Source organism: Callospermophilus lateralis, chromosome 4 (assembly GCF_048772815.1).
Source record: "Callospermophilus lateralis isolate mCalLat2 chromosome 4, mCalLat2.hap1, whole genome shotgun sequence".
In the NCBI taxonomy this organism is placed as follows: domain Eukaryota; kingdom Metazoa; phylum Chordata; class Mammalia; order Rodentia; family Sciuridae; genus Callospermophilus; species Callospermophilus lateralis.
In genome coordinates, this window is record NC_135308.1 from 160840434 (window position 1) to 160859614 (window position 19181).

At 50.7% G+C, this 19181-nt stretch overlaps 1 protein-coding gene across 1 annotated transcript; it reads left to right on the forward strand.

Moving 5' to 3' along the window:
• The first annotated feature begins 12615 nt into the window (after positions 1-12615).
• LOC143397270 (cytochrome P450 2D14-like) lies at positions 12616-17398 on the forward strand. Its single transcript, XM_076853354.1, has 10 exons — positions 12616-12630; positions 13035-13284; positions 14634-14805; positions 15037-15189; positions 15279-15439; positions 15671-15847; positions 16025-16166; positions 16355-16542; positions 16989-17130; positions 17220-17398. Exons 2-10 carry the CDS (start codon positions 13096-13098, stop codon positions 17396-17398), a joined length of 1503 nt encoding a protein of 500 aa, XP_076709469.1. The 5' UTR covers positions 12616-12630; positions 13035-13095.
• Positions 17399-19181: the final 1783 nt, after the last annotated feature.

The window sequence follows — 19181 nt, forward strand, 5'->3', positions numbered from 1 at the left end:
AGGCTCTCTCTTCACATTCTTATTGTTTCCTTTGCTGTGAAGAGCTTTTTAGTTGATGCCATCCCATTTATTTTATTTATTAAAAAATATTTTTTTTAGTTGTAGTTAAACACAATATCTTTATTTTTATGCGGTGCTGAGGATCGAACCCAGTACCTCACACGTGCGGGGCAGGCGCTCTACCACTGAGCCCCAGCCCTAGCCCATCCCATTTATTGATTTTACTTGTGCCTTAGGAGTCTTGTTGAGGAAATCAGTGACATGATGGAGATTTTGACCTATATTTTCTGCTAGTAGATGCAGGGTCTCTGGACTAATGCCTGGGTTCTTGAACCACTTTGAGTTTTGTGCAGGGTGAGAGACAGGGTTTCAATTTAATTCTGCCTCATATGGATTTCTAGTTTTCCCAACACCATTTGTTGAAGAGACGATCATATCTCCAATGGATGTTTATGGTGCCTTTATCTAGCATGAGATAGCTGTGTTCATGTGGGTTTGTCTGTGTCTTCCTGTCTGTTTTGGTGCCAATACCATGCCATTTTGTTACTATTGCTCTGTAGTATGATTTAAGCTCTGGGATTGTGATGCCTCCTGATTCACTTTTCCTTCTAAGGATTGCTTGGCCATTCTGGGTCTCTTTTTTTCTGAATGAATTTCATGACTGCTTTTTCTATTTCTATGAAGAACATCATTGAATTTAATAGGAATTGCATTAAATCTGTATAGCACTTTGACAATGTTAATTCTTCCTATCCAAGATCATGGGAGATCTTTCCATCTTCTAAGGTCTTCTTCAATTTCTTTCTTTAGTATTCTATAGTCTTCATTGTAGAGGTCTTTCACCTCTTGTGTTAGATTGATTCCCAAGTATTCCATTTTATTTTTTTGAAGCTATTGTGAATGGTGTAGTTTCCCTAATTTTTCTTTTAGCGGATTCATCATTGAAAACCTGGTAATCTTCAGGTGTCTGCTTGTGAAGGCACTGACAGACCTCACCTCAGCCTTCCCTCTCTCTTTGTCATGTAGCCCATAGGAGAGACCTTGAGACCAGTGTGGGGGCTGATGGACAAGTGCTACCCAGTGACCACTCAGGTGGGTAAGGGCTGAGGACACCTCTTCCCCTGCCATGGGGTAGCTGTCCTGGGGCACTCTGCAGGCACAGCAAGGGGGACTAAAACTGGAGAGGATCGGCCGGGAAGGACTCCCATTTACTAGTAGCTGTGTGTCACCTCTTTTGTCTCCTTCTGCAGAGACATAAAGTCAACACTGGAAAGAAGCAAGCCTCTGGGGTAAGTTAGGCTTGGAAGGGATGGGAGGTGGCTCTCTTCCTGTGAAGCCATTAGACTTAGGGACACCCTACCTCCTGGCAGGGAGTCCCAGGAGTAATGGCAAGCCCCCTCAGGAAAACTTGCAGACTTACCAAAGCTCAACCTAAAAGGGAGGGATGTCTCAGGAAAATCTAAGGCTTTAACACCCCAAGTTGAGAACAGGAGGAATAAGGTGTTCTGAGACCCTGTTGCCCATACTCTGCCCTCTTGACACCCACCCTGCAACCATGACCCCCAGGTCAATGGCAGGACAGAATGATGCTGCCTCCAAGGAGGAAAGTGGCATCTTGTCTCAGGAGGAAGGGCAGGTGAGGTCCCCAGGGAGGAAGCAATCAGCCCATTCTTAGGAGGAGGAGGAGGCAGGAATCCCAAGTGCGAGGTAATGGTGGCCTGGGCCTCAAATGGAACTTCCCCCACATGGTGGTCCTGAGAAGCTGTGCACCACGGCAGGATGGGGAGGCAGTGGCTGGCTTCAACACTGCCAGGCCAAGTTGCCATCACTGTGGAACATGGAGCTTTGTGTGAACTGAGACGGGGGCAAAGCTGGTGTGAGCAGGGAGTGGATCTGAATCCTGGCTTTCCCTGACATCTGGTGGAGCCGAGCATCAGTTCCCCCGACCTGCACAACATAGAACCTGCCTGAGCCCACTACTTTGTCCCCTTCCTCCATCCCAGGAACAGAGAAGGTGCCGACAGAGAACCGCTGTATGTCCATCTGGTAAGACGGCTGGCCCAACCCTGCTGCAGAGACCAGTGAGGGAGACAGGCCATCCCCTCTCAACCCTTCCTGACCCAGGGAGGAGAGGGAGAAAAACCAGGAGGCCAGATACCTTGACCTTCCTGACTGAGCCTCCCCTGCCCTACTTGAGGAGGAGGCGGGAACTCCAGGCCCCTCACCAGAGCTGGCTGCTCATCTCCCTTTATCACAGCTGACTGATCCCCCAGGCAAGGAGGGTACCTGACCCTGGGTGAAGGTTTCTCCCAGCAAGGGACCCATCTGTTTGTGCCTTTTAGAGGCGGAGAACAAGGAAGAAGGGCCAGGGAGCTGGGGCCCCCAGCTTCTGAAAAAGTTCTGGCCTGGCTGGTTCCCAGCTGTGGACACCCCAAAGATGCAGAACCATGAATGAGAAAAAGGATCCAATAAATCCTCAAGTTACTGCTATGTATGGCCTCATTTCAGTTGCCTCATTTCAGGGGCCCCAAGCTGCCTGAACAAACCCACTCTGGCTCCATCCACACACTGTGTCCTGAGAGCTGCAGGGATGCTGCTTCCTGCCACAAAGCTGTCACCATAATGGATACTCTCGGGTGGCTCGAGGTGGCCCTGGCTGGCCTTCTGACTCCCAGCTTGCAGGACACTACAGTAGGTCCTGCAAGCAGGGAGCTCCCTGTCCTGAGGGCACTCAGGAAAATGCTGGTTGAGCCCCAGAGGGATGCTGTGGGGTCCTCTGGAAAAGAGGCCTCGGAATGGCTTCTGCTCTGAGCGTCTGGAGTTCTCCATCCCAGTAAATACATGGTCCTTAGATATCTTGGAGCCAGGGCAAGCCTATGCTTGGAGCCACAGGTGTCGCAGCCCAGCTCACGGGAGCCAGATAGTATCTTCTCTTCCTCCTCCTCACCACAAACTGCACTACCCTGTGTGGGCTCACCTGGCACATCTGGGTGCAGGATTTGAGCAGGCAGGACCAGGATGGCCACCATCCCCACAGTGGTAAATCAATAGCACCTGATACTATTTCTCACTGAAGCTGCTCTCGGGGTCCCCCGTGGCCTGTGTCAGGCAGAGTAGGTTCAGGGCACCGAGGAAGGAACCTCCCATTCTGTACCCATCAGCCCAGGTGCTGGATCACTGGGTGATGCACAGGCCCCACGCTGCCTGGCCTCAGGCCTCCCAGGACCCTCAGCCCATATCACCAGAAAGTCATCAGTCAGGTCTCAGGGTGGCTGGGCTGGGTCCCAGGTCCTGGGCTCTGTCAACAGCTCGTCCAACAGGGATCATGAAGATGTTCTCTGTGGGGAAGCCCCTGCCAGGCAGCCCCAGGACGGGCAAGAGCACAGGACTGCATTCAGTACCTGTGCTCACCCGGGCCAGATCCAGGTCCCAGCCTCCTCCAGGGTGGACCCAGAACCTACACGTTCCTGCCAGTGACCTGCTCCTTCCCAGCTGCCAGACTCCACACTTTCTTCTGGCCCTGGGCTGCTAGAAGGAATGGGAATCTCATGTGCCTATGTGGATCTGGCACGGGCAGGAGGCGAGGCTCATCTCCACTCTTGGAGCCCTCACCTGTCCCATTACTGTGGTGTGCGCTCTGCCTGCCTCCAGGCCTTCCCTTCTGCAGTGGCGTCTCCTGGAATGAGTGACTTCTCCCCGTTGCCCCTGCATACTGTAGGCTGAGCTGCCTGGAGCGCATCTTGCCTGGAACCCTGAAGTGAGCGGCGTCCTTCATATCAGCCTGCAGTAGATCCATACTTGGAGCGGCTTGTGTGGGCGAGGGGGGCAATCATGTTCGGGAGAGCACTGGGGATAAAGGGGAGGGTTGAAGCTAAAGGGGTGTGCTGATAGAAGCAGGGTGGTTTGGGGGGCTGCCTTTTTCTCCCTACTCCCACCCGACCCCAACATTGTTCTTGTGAGCCCATCACCCACTGGCCCGTTCAGTGAAGGTGGCACAGAGGCAGGAAGCCACCCTTGTCCCCACTGCCCCAGGGAAATCTTGGCTGGACCTAAGCTGCACAAGGGTGGACATGGAGAAGCACTGCTTCCCTTACCAGGTAGGCACCTTGGGCACCATGATGATCCCTGGGAAAGGAGTGGGCACATGGGCATGGCCAAGTGTGCTCTAGCTCTAGCTTCTGCACTGCCACCTGGACCCTGTTTCCACTACCACAGCCCCAGGTCAGCTCTGACCCATCCACTCCTCTGTCATCCCCCTAGAACCCCTCCATGCTGGAACCCTCTTGTACCTGTGTTCAGGTCCGTCTCCAGAGACACTGCTTCCCTGCAGTCCCTGGCTGGGGGAAGCTCTTCAGCCCACCCTGGCTCTGCCCACCTGGACAACCTTCCCACTCCAAATGGCACCAGCCCTGCCCTGCTTCTTGCCCATTCTACTGAGGCCTGGCCCATGCCCCCTCCACCACCCCCGACAGGCTGTTGCCTTGCCCTCCTCTCCCACCTATTCCTGGGACTCTTTCTGGCTTTGGTCCACAGGACCCAGTCAGTCTCCAGACCCTGTCCCCGTCTCCAATTTGCCTTGAGATCACGGCCCAAAGTTAAGGTGCTCCTAGATGGGTACCAGGGGTCTATCATGGGTGCCCCATCCTAGTTCACCAGCACCTTGTGCAAAGCCGCAAGCCCACTGAGCACCACCACCAGACTCCAGGACAGCCGCAGGCTGAACAGTTCCTGGAGTGGCAGCACAACAGGTGGAGGGGCAGGGCACTCCTCAAGTCAGGGTCCCCACATGGCTTCCAGTTCACTCCACTGTGCAAGCCTCGGGGAATAATTTCTGGAATATTTTGAAAAGAACTGGTATTCATTCTTTAAAGGTTTGGTGAAATCAAGCAGTTATCCATGTGGCCCTGGGTTATTTGTTGTTGGGAGATTATATATTATTGAATCAATCTTGTTTTACATGTTTTCTTTGGGGGGGGGGCAGGGGGTGCTAGGGATTTTTTTTTTAATGTGGTGCTGAGGATTGAACCCAGCACCTCACCGTGTGCTAGGCGAGCGTCTACTGCTGAGCCACAGCCCAGCCCCATTTGTTTTTATGTATTTAGGTTTTTTTCTTCTTGTTAGGACTCTAGCTGAAGCCTCGTCAATTTTGTGTATCTTTATTTTTTAAATCAAGTCTTAGTTTCATGGATTTTTTGTATTTTTTAGTCTTATTTATTTGTATGCAACCTGTTATTTCTTGTCTTTCAGGGGTTTAGGTTTGTTCTGTTTCTTTGAGTTGCATCATTAGGTTGTTTATTTAAAATCTTTCAGCATTTTTGATGTGGGTGCTTACTGATATAATTTCCTTCTTAATGTTGCTTTTGCTGTAGCCTGTAAGTTTTGGTCATTTTCAAATTTCCTTGATTTCTTCCTTGATCCATTAGTCACTCAAGAAAATATTGTTTGATTTTCATGTAACTATCCAATTTCCAAAGTTGTTCTTGTTGATTTCTGGGTTTATTCCATTGTACTCCGAGAAGATTGCAGGTATGATTTTTGTCTTTTTAAAAAATGGTCTGTCCTGGGGAATGTTCCACTTGGTGATGAGAAGAATGTGTACTCTGCAGATGCTGGGTGAAATTTTCTGTAAATGTCTGTTAAAGCCTCTTGGTCTATCTTTTTTATTTTTTCTTCTTGGTGGTGCTAGGAATCAAACACAAGATCTCAAGCCTAGAAGGCAAGTGCTGTATTGTGAGGCCTCTGTTCATTTTTTGTCTGAATGAGCTTTGCATTGATGAAAGTGAGGTGTCGAAATAACAATTATTGTTGTATTAGAGTCTGTCTTTTCTTTTAGGTCTTATAACATTTGTTTTGGGGCTGGGGATGTGGCTCAAGTGGTAGCACACTCGCCTGGCATGCGTGTGGCCCGGGTTCGATCCTCAGCACCACATGCAAACAAAGGTGTTGTGTCTGCCAATAACTAACTAACTAACTAAATATTTTAAAAATTCTCTCTCTTTTTCTTTAAAAAAAAACATTTGTTTTGTACAAATGGGCACTCCATTATTGGATGTGTGTGTGTGTGTGTGTGTGCATACACACACACACAACTGTAATTTCTTCTTAATAAATTGACCCCTTTTTTATCCTATAATAACCTTGTCTCACAGGTTTTTTTTTTTTTTGTACCAGGGATTGAACCCAGGGGTGCCTAATCACTGAGCAACACCCCCAGGTCTTTTTGTGTTTTATTTAGAGACAGGGTCTCACTGAGTTGCTCAGTACCTCTCCAAGTTGCTGAGGCTGGCTTTGAACTTGTTGTGATCCTCCTGCCTCGGTCCCCAACCCCTGGGATTACAGGTGTTCACCACTGTGCCTGGCTTATTTTTATAGTTTTTGACTTAAATCCTATTTTTTCTAAGTGTAGCTATTCCTGCTCACTTGCAGTTTCCATTTGCATGGTTTATCTTTTCCATTTCTTCATCTTGTTCCGTGTCTTTACTAACAAAGTGTACCATGGGCGATCTAGCATTGGGTTTTAAAAATCCATCCATCTAGTCTGTATTAATGAGGGAAGTCAATCCATTGATAATCAATGTTGTTATTGATAAGACACACTTAATTTTTAAAAATTTTTATGGTTGTTTTGCATATCCTTTGTTCCTTTCCTGATCATCTTTGTATCTTGGTGGTTTTCTGTATTAATCAGGTTTGACTGATCTTCTCTACTAGTGAGTTTTATACTAGTGAGTGTTTTCACAGTGGTAGTTATCAAAGGATTCCTTTAACCTTTTTTTACAGGGTCAGTTTGGTAGTAGTGAAATACCTTAGTATTTGCTTGTCTTGGAAGACGTTTTCTTTTCTAGAGGATAGCTTTGTGTTGGGTAGAGTATTCTCAGTTGGCATTTGTTTTTTTCAGAACTTTGAATATATCATCCCTTGAATATATCTCTCCTTGACTAAGAATTTTGTTGAGAAATCTGCTGTTATTATAATCAGGAATCCCTCATGTGTGACTTGATACTTTTCTCTTGCTGTTTTAGAATTCTCTTTTTCTTGACTACACTATGTCCCAGAGATGTTTTTTGTTTTTTGTTTTTTGTTTTTGGTTGAATCTCTTAGAGCTTCCTGGACCTGGTTGTTCATATATTTCCCAAGTATTTGGAAATTTCTCAGCAATTATTTCATTGAATAGATTTTCTATGCCTTTCCCCCCTTTTTATTACTTATTTTAGACATTGATGGACCTTTATTTTATTCAATATTTGCATTGCTGAGAATTGAATCCAGTGCCTCCCTCACACATGCTAGGCAAGCGCTCTACCACTGAGTCACAACCCCAGCCTTTATTATTACTTTCTTTTAAAATTTTGAAACAGGCCTCACTAAGTTGCTTAGAGCCTCACTAAGTTGCTTAGAGCCTCATTAAGTTGCTGAGGATGGTCTCCAACTTGAGATTCTCCTCTCTTCGCATCCCAAATCACTGGGAGTACAGGTGTGCACTATCATGCCTGGCAGGCTTTCCTTTCTTGGGCACTCATAATGTACACAGGATGGTGTACCATGAACCTTGCAGGTTTTCTCCTTTTTTTCTGACTGGATTATTTAATAAGACCTGTCTTCAAGCTCAGAAATTATTTCTCCTTCTTGTCCAGGGGCTGTTGAGACTCTCAACAGTATTTTTGTTTTGTTTTGGTTGGTTTTGTTTTTTTTTTTTTTTTTTGTGGTGCTGGGATTGAACCCAGGGCCTTGTGGTTGCAAGGCAAGCACTCTGTTCACTGGACTAAATCTCCAGCCTCTCAACAGTATTTCTATTTTATTTATTGATTTATCTTCAAGGTTTTTGTTTGGTTCTTTTTCATGGTCTCTCTTTGCTCAATTTCTTGACTCTATCCTCCATTATCCTCCAGGTTTCATTGAGTGGTCTTCCTATATTTTCTTATATCTCATTACATTTCCTTAAAATCATTTTTTGTGAATTCATTATCAGTCAACTCTTCAATTTCCTTTTTTTTTGGGAGGGGGGTCTCTTGCTCTAAAGAGTTATTTGTGTTCCTTTGGAGGCTTCTTCAAATGCATGATGTAACCATGTTTTCATGTTTCTTTGTCCTAATGTTGGTATCTGTTGCCTCTACCAAGTTTATAGGGTGGCTTTTATAGTAAAAGACATCCTCCTAGAAACACCAACTCAGGGTGCTGGTTGGATCGGCTGTGGTGGCTTTGCTTTGGGGGTAGTTTGCTGTCTGTGTAGCTTAGTCAGCTGTGAGCAACATAGGCAATGTCTAGGGTATCTGAGAGGCCAAGGCTGCGGGAACTATGAGACTGGACCATCATCTGGGATGCAGCTTCTCAGATGGAGCTGATTGGTGGGTGGCTCTGAGCATTGTCAACCCAACAGAGGGCGTGGGGCACCTGTCAATATCTGTGGGCCACATGAGGTCAGGGCTACTCTGATATACCGGCCCATGCAAGTAAGGTGCAGCTGGGACAGCAGCAGAGTGTGGTACCCATCAGCTCCCAGCATTGTCCTGCTGGACCCAGGCAGGTGCAGCACAGGGAGCAGGTGGACTCCTGTCTGTGTCAGGGCCCAGGCCACTGGGCCCCGATAAGTGCCTCTCATTGTCTGAGGGCTGCTTAGGTGATTTGGTTTGGGACCTCTGCAGGCTGCCTGCCCAGGGAGGGCTGTCTAGCTGCTTTCTGGGGCTGGGGAGGGGGCGGGGCCACTTGTCTGCTTCTCAAGACTGAGCAGGCTGTTTCCAAAAATAGGCTACCATCTGCTTCCTGGGGTGAGGTGGAAGGGGCTTCAGGGGTCACAGGAGGATGGGGAGTAACATACAGCAGCATTCTAGGGCCCTTGGTGGGCAGACCCACTTGGGAGGGCTGTCTGGCTGCTGCCCAGTGGCAAGGGCAAGAAGGAAAGGCTGCCTGGCTATTTCCAAGTCAGCTGGAGGATACTGCCCAGTGCTGCTGTCCTATATCACCAGAGACCTCGAGGAGCTAGCCATTCAGGGTAGACTGCCTTGGTGTCTCCCAGGGCCAGGAGAGGGTGGGCAGGGCCATCCAACTGGTTCAGGGCTGGCTGAGGGGCTAAAGGCAGGCTGTCGGCTGCCTCACAGGACCCTGGATAGGTAGGGTCTCAAGATGGCACTGTACAGCCAAAGCCTGGGAGGGAGGGGGCACAGAATGGGTTGGAATCTTTCTGTGGGGCAATGCAATAGTTTGGTGACCCAGAAGTTTCTAGAACTGAGCTCCGGGACTGAGGGCTGCAGGCTTCTCCTGCAGCAGAAGCTTTAGGTATCCACAGCAGCAGTGGGGACTGCTGGGCACCTGCCACTCAACTCTGTCCCTGCCAAGTGAAGTCCCTCATGGGGATGAAAGGTAGGTGCTATGTGCTTCTTTCCAAGACCATCACACATCTCTGGGCGGCTCAATGTCCCTGCCACATCCCTGCCGCACTTCAGCGCACTGCCTCAACACTCCTGTGCACCATCTGTTGTTTTGTCTGTTTTGGTTCTTTTTTGTTTTTGTTTGTTTGTTTTTTTTTGTTTGTTTTAGTTCTTGTGGAAGGGAACATGGGTGGCACCTCTGGTTAGCTATTTTGCTGATGTCATTTTTGAAATGCCCTTTTTAATTTCCATCTTGTTACCTAGGTAACATACATTTACATACTTTCCTTTAATTCTTTTTTTAAATTAATTTTTTAAAAATTTACATATCACAGCAGAATGCATTATAATTCATATTACACATACAGAGCACAATTTTTCATATCTCTGGTTGTATACAAAGTGTATTCACATCAATTAGTGTCTTTATACATATATTTTGGATAATGATGTCCATCACATTCCACCATCATTTCTAACCCCATGCCCCCTCCCTTCCCCTCCCATCCCTCAGCTCTATCTAGAGTTTGTCTATTCCTCTCATGTTCCCCCTCCCAACTCCACTATGAATCAGCCTCCTTATTCAGAGAAAACATTTGGCATTTGGTTTCTGGGGATTGGCTATCTTCTCCAACACCGTCCATTTACCTCCAAATGTCATGATTTTATTCTGAGTAATATTCTTCCTTTCATTCTTTAGATATTTTTTCTAGTAGCTCTGAATGTATGTAAATGAACTTTTTTAATATTTATTTTTTAGTGCTAGTTGGACACAATACCTTTATTTTATTTATTGTTACATGGTGCTAAGGCTGGAACCCAGGGCCCCCGCATGCACTAGGCAAGTGCTCTACTGCTCAGACACAACCCCAGCCCCTGTAAATGAACTCTGGTACCAACTTCAACATCAGGGTCAGTTTCCATTAATGGCTCTTTTGTATAACTGTGCATATTTATGGAGCACAGGGTGATAATTCAATAGGTGTATAAAATGTATAATGACCAAATCAGGATAGTTATAGTTAGCATTCCATACATTTAGACATTTAAATTTTTATTAACAAAATAATTGTAAATATTTATCAGGCAAAGTGTGATATTTCAACACAGGTATACTGATCACATCAGTTCTTCATAACTATATGAACTATAGGTTATTGTGAACTATGATCTATGTGCTGTAGAACACTAGAACTTAACAACTTCTATGTAAGGATGTTTTGGTACCCATTATCAGCTCTCCCTCTCTGCCTTCCTGCTACCTTCCCAGTCTCTAGTGATGACTATTATACATTTAGATTGGCTGTTTTTAGCATCTACATGAGAAGAGTACTCAGTATTTGTCTTTCTGTGTCTGATTTATTTCAGTTTCATAATGTGCTCCAATTCCATCCAGTCTGCTTCAAATAATAGGATATTTATGGCTGAATAATAAAGAAGAAAGTTGTGATATATACTAAAAGAAGAAAGATAAAGCCAAGCATCCTTAGCAGCAACTCAGAGGAGGCTGAGGCAGAGAATTGCAAGTTTGAGGCCAGCCACAGCAACTTAGCTAGGCCATAAGCAACTTAGTGAGACCTTGTCTCAAAATATAAGGGCTGGGGATGTGGCTTAAGCAGTAGCACGCTCACCTGGCATGGGTGGGGCGCTGGGTTCGATCCTCAGCACCACATAAAAATAAAATGAAGACATTGTGTCCACTGAAAACTAAAAAATATTTTTAAAAATTTCTCTCTTTAAAAAAAAATATAAGAAAGGCTGGGAATGTGGCTCAGTGGTTTAAGTACCTCTGGGTTCAAATCTTCATACAAAAAAAAAAAGCACAAAAGAACAAAGATGGAGGTTCTCTCTCTCTGTGTGTGTGTGTGTGTGTGTGTGTGTGTGTGTGTACACAATATACTGAAATCTATAGCAATCAAAATAGCATGGTATCAGCATAGAAAGTCACACAAAACAATGTATTCTTGGGCCTGTCGTCCCAAGTCCTCCCAAAGCTTCCCTGTTCACTTAGAAGTGAGCACTCTTCATCACTAAAACTCAGCCCGACCCCCAGTGGAGTCAGACAGACAGTACCCAATTCTCCCCACACAAAGTGTGACACAGGTACAGAGTTGGTAGACAAAGACTTTAAATGAGCTCATGAGCTAAAAGAGAAGCTGAAGGTCCAACAATATCATTAATGATAGAGAAATATGAGCAGGAACCAGAGACATTCTGGAGTTGCCCCCATATGCATACATACCCAAGAGGTTCAAGGACCCCCATGTAGGATAACCTCCAAGAGATGCACATGGATTATGTACACACCATAATCCATCTATCAAAAGCCTAGAGAATTTTGAAGCAGCAAAGGAAGGAGCCTCAATTACATTAGCATGTGATTTCGACTCAACCTTAGAGGCCAGAACAGCGAGGACTGTCCCTCAGGAAGAGGCTGGAGGGAGCTGTTCAGGCTTGGCAAGGGGCTTCTGGCTCTACCCACTGGTGGGTCAGGAGACTAGTGAGTGCACCACCCCCCTGTGGCCTGCTGACACCCAGATGAGAGCTGCCAGTGTCAGGCCAGAGCCCAGGAATGGGGCCTGAGGCTCCCTGGGAGCAGTCTCTAGCCTGGAGAGTCTGTCCCAGGCAATGTCACGTCACTGAGAACCAGGCTGTTGGTGCTGGGCTGTGCCTGTGGAGAGCGTGCCCAGACCTGAGCTTGGGTGGCGAGGTGGGTGTGTGAGTGAGTGTGTGTGTGTCACTGAGTGTGCATGTCTAGTGCGCAGTGGGAGAGGAACCAGCACTGCTGTAGTTTGGGTAAGGGTTGCATGTCCTCCAAGGTGTCATCTGTTAAAATTCAGTTCCCCTGTAAGGTATTAAGGGATGGAAACTTATCTGACCACGGGGATTAAAGTGGAACTTTGGAGAGTCATCTGCCTTAGATAAGCCGCTGACATGAAGCCCAGGGATTGAATCCTGGAGGCTTTGTCAGAAGAGGGAGATCAGCTGGCTGAGTCTTCCTGACTCTCTCCCCGAGTGTCACCGGGACTTGGCCAGAGGAAGGCCACCACGCGCAGTGAGGCCTGGAACCTCTAGAACCATAAACCACAACCAGCCTCTTCCTTTCTAAAGTGACCTGCCCTATTTCATTCCAGCAGCTGGAAGTGGACTAAGCACGGTAGGAAGCCTCATCAATCTGGAGAGCTCGGTCCACCTGTGCTCCTGTGCCCTGGTCCTCTGATCACCATGACCTCATGGAGGACCCAGGCTGGTGTGCATGGCAAGTGTGAGTTGAAGGCCCTGAGGAGAGGGAGGGAGGCAAGGAAGGAGGGGCAGTGCTCAGGGGCAGGTGTGGCCACGTCAGAGAGGGGGCCCTGTGAGGTGCGGAGGGCACTCAAGGCACACCTTGGTGCTGTGAGGAGCCTGGGCCTCCTTCAGAGGGTAAGGTGCAGGGACGGGGACGATTCCCTGTCTCCATGCTCCCCTGGGTGTCACCTGGAGAGGGCAGGAGGGCCAAGGGCCTGGGAGGCTGCCCCTGCCCTGGCCCCTCCCTGCACTCTCTGCCTGCACAGTCAACAGAGTGTGTTGGCTCCACGCAGAGGGCGAAGGGCAGCCTCAGCTCCTTTATAAGGGAAGGGCCCAGGCAGTCAAGTGCCCAGGGTGTAACAAGACTGTCCTCCCTGGCCCCAGGTACCTGGAGTGGCCAGGAGAGCCAGGTGTGCCAGAGGAGCTCGTGGACAGCAAGGCAGCCATGGGGCTGCTCACTGGGGACGCACTGTGGGCCCTGAGTGTGGCCGTGGCCGTCTTCCTGCTCCTGGTGGACCTGATGCACCGGCGCCAACGCTGGGCTGCACGCTACCCGCCAGGGCCCCTGCCACTGCCCGGGCTGGGCAACCTGCTGCAGATTGACTTCCAGAACATGCCCAGCTCCTTCCAAAAGGTAAAGGAGCCAGGTTTGGTGGTGTACACCTGTGATCCCAGCATCTCAGGTAGCTGAGGCAGGAGGATTGCAAGTTCCAGGTAGCTATCTATCCTAGCTATTGCCATCTATCCTAGCTGGCGACCTAATGCTGGGATCACAAAATCTGACTATTCCAATAACTTAAGAAAACTGCGAAGAAAGCACACAAACACAGAGAAGTGTTTGTGTGCTTTGTTTTCAAAATCTGGGGATCTCTTTGTGAACTTAGAGATCTGTGGAAAGAGAGAGAGCCACTGGAATTATTATATAGGGGACACACAAGGGCAGGTTCCATGGAACATTTTGTTCAAAAAAGGGCAAAGGGGTAGGATTACCAAGGAACAGGTGAGGTCTCTCAACCCCACCCAGTGAAGCCTACTCCTGGAGCCACACCGGGCCAAGCAGAGGTCAAGTCCACGTTATTGCAGGGTGCAATAATTTTTCAGGATCTCTTGCTCAAGCCTTAAAGGGGTGCATTTCCAGAGTGACTCCCCACACTCAGCAACTTAGTGAGACCTTATCTCAAAATAAAAAAATAAAAAGGGCTGGGAATGTAACTCAGTGGTTAAGTGCCCCTGGGCTTAGTCCCTTGTACCCGATCCAATGCACACAAAAAGGTAAAAGAGTTTATGGTGGTCACTGTGGAGGTTCTGGTGTCCCTCCAGCAACAGAGATGGGTGGGTGGTGAGTGAAGCCACAGGTGGAGTGAGAGCTGTGCCCTAAAAGGAAGCAGGTCTGAGAGGCATCCTAGAAGAGGGCACTGCAGAGCCCGAGGACACTTTCAACTTTCCAAGAGCAAAAGTGTGGGAGGACAAACACCGGGGGGTGAGACTGGGCTTGGCAGTGGGTTTGGGATCCAGGTGGGCAGGTATAAATTGTGTAGGCCCCGGTCCCTTGTGATTCCATCAGAGGGAACGGTCTTGGGATGGGGGAGGGGCCAGGGTCCTGAGAGCCTGTCAGTCAGGAACTGGAGGTGGACTCAGGTCGACAGAGACCACTTCAGCTTTTCTGTGCTGTGGGGCTTGCGCCTCACTGCTCCCCTCTGTGACCGTGTCTCCTGCTCTGTACAGTGGGCCGCTAGTGGTCGCCACTGACAATATCCTGATTGTCAAGGTCCTTGCTGCCACGTTGGATCCGAACTGAGTTAGTCCACTTTACAGGGTGTGACTCCCAGCCTCATGTTCCCACATGAACTTGCAATCCTCCCAACACCAGGCTTTTCCTGGAGTTGGCACACTGTGGAGTCCCTGGGTCTTTTGTGGTGAGGCGAAGGTCTGCAGCCCAGCAGGGAGTTCAGCTGGACAAATACGTGGCCCTTTTGCCTACAGATGCGGTTCCGCTTTGGTGACGTGTTCAGCCTACAGCTGGCCTGGAAGCCTGTCATTGTGCTCAATGGGCTGGCCGCTGTGCGGGAGGCGCTGGTGAGCCACAACGAGGACACCTCTGACCGCCCGTGGAGGCCCATCTATGAGCACCTGGGCTTCGGACCTCGGTCTCAAGGCAAATTTCAGCAGCCGCAGAAATGGAAAACTCCGGGATGGATTGGTGTGGGCGGCTGATACCTGGAAATAGGGATCAGTGACTTCAGGACCTACAGGGATGGACACACCGGCCTACAGAGATAAGCTAGAGATGCATGTGTCCTGACTGAGTAGAGGAGGAATCCTATGACATCAGGGGAGGAGAAGGGTAGGGCAGGTAAATCTCACAAACTGTCCCTGCCATTCCCAGGGGTGATTATGGTAGCCTATGGACCTGTCTGGCGCGAGCAGCGGCGCTTCACTGTGTCGACGATGCGCAACTTTGGTCTGGGCAAGAAGTCCCTGGAGCAGTGGGTGACCGAGGAGGCCAGCTGCCTCTGTACAGCCTTTGCCAAAAAGGCTGGTAGGTGATGGGCTGAGGGGCACAGCAGGGATGAGATGGGCGGGACTGGGAGGCAGGGGCCACACTCTGACTGGCCTGCCCCCTCCCAGGATGCCCCTTTAGTCCCAAGACCCTGCTGAACAGAGCAGTGTGCAACGTGATCTCCTCCCTCATCTACGCCAGCCGCTTTGAGTATGATGACCAGCGCATGACCAAGATACTGGACATTATGGAGGACATGCTGAAGGAAGAGTTTGCCTTGGTGCCCATGGTGAGGAGTTCAGGGGACTATCTAACATACAAGCTCGAGATTTCCATGGTAGGCTGCTCCTTCCGGCAGCCCAGGCCAGCAGAGAGCTTGGAGGCTGGCTCTGGGGAGGGAGCTGGACACTGGGTGGGACAGGCAGGCCTGGGTCCACCCTGGAGGAGGCTGGGACCTGAGTGTGGTCCAGGAGAGTGAGGAGCACAGGAGGGACCCATGTCCCCTCTGTGGCTGTCACAGGTGCTGAATGTGGTCCCAGTGCTCCTGCGCATCCCAGGGCTGCCTGGCAGGGTCTTCCCTGCACAGAAGGCCTTCATGGCCATTGTGGATGAGCTGTTGGAGGAGAACAGGATGACCTGGGACCCAGCCCAGCCACCGCGAAACCTGACTGACGCCTTCCAGGTGGAGGTGGAGAAGGTGAGGTGGGGCTGCCTGAGACGGGCTAGGGGACGTGGGCTGAGGGTCCTGTGAGGCCCAAGAATGGGCAATATGGTGCCCCGTGACCCAGCACCTGGTCTGATGGGTGTAGACTGGGAGGTCATTTGGTGACTTTCTTCCTCGGCCCCTGAGCCCACTGTGTCTGCCTCTGCACAGGCCAAGGGGAACCCTGAGAGCAGCTTCAATGACGAGAACCTGCGCATGGTGGTGGCTGACCTGTTCTCTGCAGGGATGGTGACCACCTCTACCACGCTGGCCTGGGCCCTCCTGCTCATGATCCTGCACCCGGACGTGCAGCGTGAGCTGGGATGCGGAGGGAGAGCGGTCCCCTCATCTTAAGTGGGACTTTTGTGTCTCTAAGTATAAGCTGTCCCAGTCCCCAATAAGGCTGTTATCCTGCTAAGCTGGACACAGCCCTGAGATGGGAGAGGGTCAGGGTGCAGGTCCCTGGGCGCTGACATACTGTGGGGTTGCTTCTCTGTCCAGGCCGCGTCCAACAGGAGATTGATGAAGTGATAGGGCAGGTGCGGCAGCCAGAGATGGGGGACCAGGCCCGCATGCCCTTCACCATGGCTGTGATCCACGAGGTGCAGCGTTTTGGGGACATTATCCCACTAGGTCTACCCCACTCGACAACCCGTGACATTGAGTTGCAGGGCTTCTTCATCCCCAAGGTAGGCCTGGGCCCTTCTCCCAAGCTCCGAGTGACCAATAAGCTAGTGGCCCCAGCATGGACACTGCCAGGGGAAGGAGGACTGGCCTCTAGTTCCCTGGTTCCCAGTTCCCCTGGCACCACCTGGCCCAACCTGATGGGTCTGGAAGCAGAGAAGCCACCAGGCCAGTGCAGAACCACAGAGCCCAGGTTGTTGGGGGAAGTAGATTAAAACGTGCCTCAGATTGTTGTAGCAACTGCAGTGCTCGGGGACAGAGATTAATATGGGTGTCAACAGGCCCTTGTCACCTGCCCTGCCATCATGTCCACGAGGATGCTGAGAATCTTTGTCTCTGAGGGTTACTTCCAAGGGTTCAGGTTACTTCCTAGAGTCTGCCCAGCCTGGTTCAGTGGTCAGGTCCTGACGTCCCCCTCCCAGTCCCTGCTCATGGCAGGCATCTCCTCCAGGGAACGACGCTCATCACCAACCTGTCATCTGTGCTGAAGGATGAGACCGTCTGGGAGAAGCCCCTCCGCTTTCACCCTGGACACTTCCTGGATGCCCAGGGCCACTTTGTGAAGCGGGAGGCCTTCATGCCTTTCTCAGCAGGTGCTTGTGGGACCTCCCTGTCCCTCCCCAGGGCTCCTTGGAGGGGTGGAGGCCAGGGACAAGCTGACTGAGCCCGTGCCCCCCCACAGGCCGCCGCGCATGCCTTGGGGAGCCCCTGGCGCGCATGGAGCTCTTCCTCTTCTTCACCTGCCTCCTGCAGCGCTTTAGCTTCTCGGTGCCCCCTGGACAAGCCCGGCCCAGTGACTATGGCGTGTTTGGTACCATAGTAACCCCGTCCCCGTACCAACTGTGTGCTGAGCCCCGCTAGAGGAGGTAGCAGACTCTAACCCTGCCCCCAGACGGGGCTCTGATGTTCAATAAACCAGTCTTTTCACTGCCACTTTGTTCTGAGATGCCCCTGGCTCTGTCTGAAGCCAGCTGTCACCCTCTACCCCATTCTTCCTGACTGGACCCCTTGGTGCATGTGAGAAATGGGCATCCTGGTGCTCTGCAGGTGACATCTGGCTCCATGACACCCGCAGAGACCCATCACTGGCTGCTGGGTTGGTGGCCAACTACATGCAGTAGTCTGGACTCTGTTGGTCTCAGGTTGGGGACAAGTGAACAGGTTTCTGCCAGACATCAATGCTGTCCCTGGCTGCCTGGCACATGGTGTGACACAGGGAGTGGGACCTGCTCCCCAGGGAAGTATGAACAAGCCTCTGTGTCCAGGGGTTTTCTTGGGGTTGGTCAGGTGGTTGGAGGGTGCCCTGTGGCCAGCTGCCACAACTCAGCTGCCTCCCAGGCGAGAGGAGATGGCCTAGTGCCCCCACCCAGATCCCATCCCTGGTGTAAAGGGCCTCAGATATACAGAGGTGCTTGCTAAGAAGGATGTGCCAGGCTTTAGGGACCGTCTCTGGCAGCCCAACAGGAATCAGGGGTTGGTTGAGAATGTGGGATGGAATCCCCAGGCCTGCTGAGCAACTGTCCCCCAAGGGCCACTTGGCTCTGCGTGAGCGTCTGTGTTTGTTTTGTGGAGAGACTTGTGCCTGAAACGTACTCTCTGAACTCAGTGCGCAGCTCAGTGGTATTAGAACACGATCAGGGTAGAAAACATCAGCCTGGCATCTGCCCGACTCTGCCCTGCAAACCCAGACTCTGCGCTCCTGCAGCTTCCCCTCTCCCCGCCCCTCAGGGTCTGCAGCCATATTTCTCACTCTGTGAACGTGACTCACACAGTGACGTCTTTGGAGTGGACTGGTACACTCTGTTTCACTTATATCCCTGACCTCCTTAAATTCATCCAGGTGGTAGCCGGGATCAGCACCCCATGTTGAGGGCAGAATGACATCCCATCCTGTGGGCACACTGCAGTCCCCCTTGCTGTGGTTTGGCTTTTTTGGGTGTCAGGTACCAGTGGTCAGCAGTTGGCAACTTTTTAAATGGGAAATTCGAAGAAAAGAAAAGAATTAATCCATATAAAATATCTCGGCCTCTGAGTAGCAGGAGGACACCTCCCGTTCTGATCGTCTCATGCTGACATCCCCCAGTTCAGCTCCTCACCTGGGCGTGGCAGCATCCGCCCTCAGCAGCAAATCAGAGGTTGGAGAGGGCCCCTGCCCACAGACTCTCACTGCAGGGCACTGCTGGCTCAGCACCTGTGTTATCAGCCGTGTTATCGTCCCTGCCCAGGCTACAAATTAACCCTCCTGGTGGGCACAAGTGGGTAGGGACAGCAGCACAGTGTGCAGGGTGGATCGTGCAAAGCTTCAGGCATCCCCTGGGGCCCTGGGGTGGGTCTCTGTGGATAAGGGCTCCTGTCCCCTGCTTTCCTGACCCACTCACCTGCCAGAGGACACTGGCCTCCACCTGCAGCTGTGACCGTGGGGGTACAACGGTGTCTGTGAGACCCTCCTTCAGCTCCTGTGGACATAGACTCAGAAGTGGAATTCTGGCTCACGGGGCAAGTCTCTTTCCATCTTTGAGGCCCACTGTGCTGTTTCCTGCGGTGGCTCTACCATTGAGGTTCCCGCCAGAGCACAGGCTCCACGCCCTGCCCAAGCTGGCAGCCCTTGTTTTCTGTGGTTGGTTCCTCCCCCTCCTCCCTGCCT

Coding starts and splice junctions, on each gene's coding strand:
- LOC143397270 (XM_076853354.1), top strand. CDS start 13,096: ATGGGGCTGCTCACTGGGGACGCACTGTGGGCCCTGAGTGTGGCCGTG. Junction 15,190..15,278: donor AGCCTTTGCCAAAAAGGCTG/GTAGGTGATGGG, acceptor GCCCCCTCCCAG/GATGCCCCTTTAGTCCCAAG. Junction 15,848..16,024: donor TCCAGGTGGAGGTGGAGAAG/GTGAGGTGGGGC, acceptor GCCTCTGCACAG/GCCAAGGGGAACCCTGAGAG.